Source organism: Halichoerus grypus, chromosome X (genome assembly GCF_964656455.1).
Source record: "Halichoerus grypus chromosome X, mHalGry1.hap1.1, whole genome shotgun sequence".
NCBI lineage: Eukaryota > Metazoa > Chordata > Mammalia > Carnivora > Phocidae > Halichoerus > Halichoerus grypus.
Genome location: NC_135727.1, coordinates 38,520,580 through 38,526,579, shown reverse-complemented (window position 1 = coordinate 38,526,579; position 6,000 = coordinate 38,520,580). Strand labels below are relative to the sequence as shown.

General features: G+C 58.5%; 1 protein-coding gene across 9 annotated transcripts in view; it reads left to right on the top strand.

Annotated features, from left to right (window-relative positions):
* The first annotated feature begins 450 nt into the window (after nucleotides 1–450).
* TMEM164 (transmembrane protein 164) overlaps nucleotides 451–6,000 on the top strand; it is a 177,696-nt gene continuing 172,146 nt past the window's right edge. For 4 of the 9 annotated variants that reach the window (XM_078064583.1, XM_078064585.1, XM_078064584.1 and 1 more), the window contains exons 1-2: nucleotides 1,366–1,456; nucleotides 1,796–2,473. In XM_078064583.1, the coding sequence (XP_077920709.1) occupies nucleotides 2,084–2,473 (390 nt within the window). In that variant the 5' untranslated portion in view covers nucleotides 1,366–1,456; nucleotides 1,796–2,083. Of the gene's footprint in view, nucleotides 566–920; nucleotides 1,072–1,365; nucleotides 1,479–1,795; nucleotides 2,474–6,000 lie in introns of those variants that run through there. The other 5 variants (XM_078064582.1, XM_078064581.1, XM_078064580.1 and 2 more) reach the window with 5 other exon arrangements.

The following is a 6,000-nucleotide window of genomic DNA, read 5'->3' as shown; positions in this document are numbered from 1 at the left end:
GGCGGGCCTCCAGGGGCAGGGCACTCAGCCCCGTGCGGGTTGGGAAGCAGCAGCTCCCTTGCAGGGAGAAGGGAGGGAAGGAGGTCAGGGGAAGCTTTTCCTGCAGCAAGTCTACCACGGAGGGCACGGCAGGAGAAAAAGGGAGAAGGAAGGCCGGGAGAGGGAGTGCCTGCGGCCTGAGTAGAGAGAGAAAAATAACTGGAGCAGAGCAGGAGGCAAAGGGGCCTCCATCCCCAGGCGCTGAAGTGGGGGAGTGGGATCGTGGCTACGAAAGGGAAGGGAAGGGGACATCCTGGTCCCGCAGGAGTCTAGTTTCGGGGCGGAAAGGCGGAGACGCGCCGAGCAGAAGGTCATGCCCAGCAAACGCCCCGTGAAGCAAAGCCGGCACAGCAGCTCGGCGCTAGACAGGCTGATTCATTCCCCACGAGCTTGGTGAGGGCCCGCTGAGCGCCTACTATGTGCTCGGTGGACGCAGACGCGCCCGGGGAAACCGGGTCGCGGGAGCTGGAGGCGGCCGGGAAGGCTTCACGGAGGGGGCGAACTGTGTAGACGGCGGCGAAGGAAGGTAGAGGTGCACGCGTGCTGGCTCGAGGAGCGCCCAACGCGAGGCAGGCCGGGGAGGAGGGGAAGGAGGCGGGGACTGAGGCCGGAGGAGGGAGGAGGAGGGAGGCCGGGCGGAGGGACGGCCGGGAGGGAGGGTGGGAGGTGTGAACGGTGGGAGCGGTGGGGGGGAGTGCGGGAGGTCGCGGCGGGGAGGCGGCGAGGCGGAGCAGTCGCGGCCCGAGGGCTTGGAGCGCGGGGGGGGGGGCGCGAGGCTGCGCGGGACGCCGGGGGTGGGGGGGTGGGAGGCGGCGAGGGGGAGGAGAGAGGGAGGGGAAGAAGGAGGAAGCGAGCGCGGCCGCTGCAGGGGGAGGAAGACGGGGAGGAGGAGCCGCGCGCGGTGGCGGCGGCGGCGGCGGCGGCGGCGGCTGCAGCTGCGGCCGCCGGGGGAGCCGAGCGCCGGGGCGCGGGGAGCGCGCGGAGCGCGGGAGCCGAGCGGCCGCCGACCCCGGGCCGCGGGCCGAGCTGCGGGTGAGTGGAGCCCCGAGGGGCGCGGCGGCCGGTTCCCGGGCCGGGCGGGAGGCGCGGGCAGATGCGGCGCCGGGGCGGAGGGAGGGGGCCGGCCGAAGCCCAGCCCCCGGCTGGCCCGGCCTCCCGCCCCCCCCCCCACTCCACTCCCCGCGGCTTCCTCCCGCCGCTGCCTGCGCCGGGGGGGCAGGTCCCGGGCTGGCCGCGGGCGGGGCGGGGGGGGGAGGTGCTGCCCGGGGGCGGGCGTCTGGGGCCGGGGGTGGAGCTGGGGACTCGGGGGTGGACCCGGGGGCGGGCTGCCGGCCCGGGACGGCGCTAAATTGGCCGGAGGGGCCCGTCGGCGGCGAAGTTGCTAGCTGGGGGCAGAGACGGCCACGCGGTTGCAGGAGTAAGAGATCCCCCTGTGGCGAGTGCGTGAGACGAGGAGTCCGGCGTCCCTGCCATCCCCGTCGCCCTCCCCGCCTGCCCGGCCCCTCTAGCTCCTGGCCTCCGCGTGTTCCCTCGCTCTCACCCCCGCCGCTCCCCGGTTGGCTCCCGCGGCACTGCCGGGTCCCCTCGGCCCTCGCCCTGACCCTCCCGGCCTCCGGCTTCCCCTGACCCCTGCCTGCTTCGCCACTGCCCCTGTTCCCCTTTTCTGCCCTCGCTAGTTAGCCCGCCCCGCTTCGTAATTCCCGATGCAATTGCCTCTTTGAGACCTTTTTTTTTTTCTTCCTCTCCTTCCTTTTAGATTGGCCAACGGCTCCTTTCAACCCTGCCTCGTTGGTGGCCACTGGAGAAGCGCGGGGGGCTCCCCAGACAGCCGTGGGGACAAGTTAGAGCCAGCACTTGACCCCGGGCCTCGCGTGTAGCTTCCCTCCCCCCCTCCCCGCTCTAGGTGCCCCGGTGTCCGGAGGGGGGGGTGCGGGTGCGGGGGTGTGCCCTCCGTACACGTCCCAGCACCCGGGCAACCCTCGGGGCTCGTGTTCCATCTCGCTCTCGCTTCCTGCACGGTGGTCGAGGGGAACCACTTGGCATCATGTCCCGGTATAGCTACCAAAGTCTCCTGGACTGGCTCTATGGGGGCGTGGACCCCAGCTTTGCAGGCAATGGGGGCCCCGACTGTGCTGCCTTCCTCCCTTGGCAGCAGCGGCTGCTGGAAAGTGTGGTGGTCCTGACCCTGGCCCTGTTGGAGATCCTGGTGGCCCTGCGGCACATCCTGAGGCAGACGAAGGAGGACGGTAGGGGTGGCCGTGGCTGCCAGCCAGATAAGGTGACCCAGCGGCCAGAGGAAGGCAAGGAGAGCCTGAGCAAGAATCTGCTCTTAGTAGCCCTGTGCCTGACCTTCGGGGTGGAGGTGGGCTTTAAGTTCGCCACCAAGACCGTCATCTACCTGCTCAACCCCTGTCACCTGGTCACCATGATGCATGTGAGTCTGTTGACTTTTTCCCTGGCAGCCTTAGTGATAAGAGTCATTTTGTGTGCTCAGGACACTCGGAAGTGTAGGGCACTTCATCCGGCGGGAAGTGGGACCCTTACAAATGATTTTCCAAGGGCTCTGCCACCATGTTGCTAGGAACCCACTGGCACTCTGGTGGGCTGTCCCTCCCCCCACCCCCAGCCCTGCCCTGGCCTTTCACAAGCCGGAAGTGCAGCCCCAGCCAGGTGCCCTTTCTGAGTCACATCTGGGGTCCACGGCCTGCCCCCATCCCCTCTGCTGCAGTTAATTTCCCAGAGGCCTGATGACACTCTTTCCTGGAGGTGGTCACATAAGGTTCCTTGTCCCCACTGTGCTACTTTGGGGAAATACTTTTATGGGTTTCCCTTAATGACTCTTTCATTTGGGACTTTCATGCTTGAGCAAGGTCTGCCTTTGAACTCAGGTGCTGGAGCCAGCACCAAGCTCCTACTAAGTGCGCTCCGAAACAGGCTGACTCGTGAACTTTGGGCGGGTGATCTCTATCCATGGTGAGAGGGTTTATTTTTTGCAGACCTCTCCATCTTCTTGCTCTTACTCTGTTCCCTGTGGTCATGGTCTGGGGTGCTCAGAGAGCTGATTTCTTTACCTCCCATTAGCGGTGCTAAGAAAAACAAATGGGACTGAAAAGGAAAGTTGCCAGATACATAAAAATAATCTGGGTGAGGACCAAGAGTGAGACTGTCTTTCTGTACTCAGCCTGTGTGGAGAGATGTTCTAAAACTATAAAATCATGGAGGAGGAGGAAGAGGAGAAAAGGGAAAAAAAAAAATCTTTTTTAGATTTCAGGCTGTGAGAAACCTGGTGTGTTTTATTCAGGGACAGTTTGGAAACCTGTCATTAGCATCTTTATTGCTTTTATATTTGTAGAAGGTTATTCTCAGGAGACTTGTGACAGCCCGGTGTGGGGCAGGAGGTTGAGATTATTATCTTGGTTTTACAGGCCTGGTGGGGCCCAGGGACGGGAGGTCGCTTGCCTGCAGCCCAAAGATGAATTAGCGTCTGGGTTGGAAAGCTAACCCACCCTCTTTGGGGTTGCAGGCTGTCAGTGGAATGACAGGGCTGTCTCAGGGGAGAAGCCGAGGCTGATCAGCATGGCGCTGCCTACTTGCTCGGTCTGTGTGCTAGGCACTCCTTTGATTGCAGGTTCTTGGCCTCAGTTTCCCAATCTGTAAAATGTGGTCAGTGGCCTCGAGCCCCTTCCCGTCTTTACAGACGTGGCAGGGAGGTGTGGATAGCTGTGGAATAAAGAGGGTGTTCTTGGTCGGGTGGCTGGCACCACCGAGCGGGGCTGGAGGGCAGCATTTTTTTCTTTTTTTAAGAGAGGGCTTCTTGGGATGTGATGCCATTCACAAGAAGCCCAGGGCTCTCCCAGCTAGACCTTCTGGGTAAATTTGAGCCAGTCCTCTTTCTTTCTTTTTTATGAATGGGCTTTTTGTTAATGAGAGGAAACAACGCATCTCAGCCGCTGCTATGTGAGGCTCTTGGGACAGGAGTGCTTTTTTTGGATGGCAGGTGGTGAGGGTCAGAGGGTGCCTCTTCTACAAAGGGGTCTTGAGGCCTCTGGCAGCCACATATCTAGAAGGTCAACAAAGGACTAAATTCAGCCTGACTGGGGCTGCTGCTGGTGTGATGACATCAAACCTGGCAGCACCAGGGTTTTCAGTGGAAAGGTTTTTAGAAGCTTTCAGAAGCCTCTGGAGACGCGGTTCTGGCATTAATTAGTTGTGTGACTTTGAGGAAAAAGACACTTGCTGGGCCTCAGTTTGCCCATCTGCAAAATGACACAGAGCTGCATTCCCAGCTCTGGGCAGTCAGCGTTCTCTGATTCTTTTCTCCTTAAGTAGTGGCCAGGGATGCAACAGAGAGCCATTCTGGAAATGCTTTTGGCCTCCTCGTGTGGGAAAAGGGAAACTCGTTTCTTCTTTGCTGAGGTCAGGTGGCCTTGTTCATCTTCTGCTTCCTGTATCTCCCCAGTAAAGTCAGCCTGACCAGGCCACCCTTGGGCACACGTGTAGATGATGATGGCACTTGGGGCTGGCGGCTGCAGAGGGATGGATGCTTGGGCGGGAGGTGAGGGGGCTGTCTAGGGACTGATTCCTGTCACCTGTGCTTTTTCTTTTGTCCTGTGCTTCCCTTAAACTCTGAAGCCCTAGGGCCGAGGCAGAGAACAGAGTCATGTTGAGGAATTCTTGAGCCTGACCAGGGTTATTCTCCTTTGCTCTTTACTCCTGTCACTGCTTTGTGTCATTTAAATAGTCACCTCAGGCCTGCTGCGGGCCCCAGCCTTTGGTCAGTCCCACAGCCCATACCCTGCCTATGGCTCTTCCTGGGAAGCAGGGAAGTATGGATTTTTAAAAGTTGCTGTGAGTCCTTAAAGAAAACTTAACAACAGATGGTTGGAAGCAGTTTTCCGACTTGACTGCGGCAAGGACTAAAGATAGCAAGTCTGGTTAATAATACCTTACGCTTCTCTGGCCCTTTACTGTTTAGAAGGCACTTTCACGGACGTGATCTTGTTTAGGGTCATGATAGGTTAGCTGGGGCCTGGAAAAAGAGACGGTAAAATGGTTCCTGCGGCCGTGTATATTCCAGACAAGCGCTTTGGCAAGTGAACTTGCTGAATGAGGCTGCACGATGGCAGGACATTCTGTGGAGTTCAGAGGTCCTGAAAAGGCAAGGGACACATTGGCTGAAATGAAAGGGACAGCTTAGCAGAAACATTTCTGATGTGTTTCTCTCCACAGGATGACTCAATTTGGGCTTCATAGAAAGGCCTTGTTCCTCAGAGTCCACGTAAGTTTATAACAAGGACAGTATTGCTTTAGGCCAGGAAGTGGAAGAGTTGGAGGGAAATTGGTTAGTCTCCCCATCTCCCATTTTTCAGTCTGTAAAATATTTATTCCCAAGGCCTTTTTAAACAGCCCCTCATCATAGCCATGCTGCTCTTGGGTGACTGCCAGCTTTAGAAGCATAAGGAAGGGCCGTTTTTGTGGCTGAGTTCTGGTCTTGATTAATATTCCTGCTGTCCGGTTTCTTTTTGGTCTCATCTGCTTTCTCGAAGGCCCCGGGACTGTGGGTGATAGCGGTTTGTGTGATCCAAGGGCCAGTGTCTCCCATCTCCGCTTAAGCCAGAGACGTGGGAGGGTTCTCAGGGTCAGCAAGTGCCAAGCAAGAATCACACACCGTTGTTAAGCCCCTTGGTGAATATCAGGGGTGTTTCCCAATTACACCAATAAGTATTTCTTCAAACATGGCTACTTCCTTCGTGCGTATTATTTTGGCAGGTGGGAGTGACAGGGAATGAATTTACACAGCGATTATGCTATTTGCCAGAAATCACCCAGCAACGTCATGGCAGAGGTGGCTTTAACACTGAGCTGCCACTGTGGGAATCGAGGCCTTAGCAGAAAGCGATTCTCGTAGCCACTTAAATCCCCAAGTCTACAACTTCTCAGCAGGAGGGTTAAAAAGCCAGA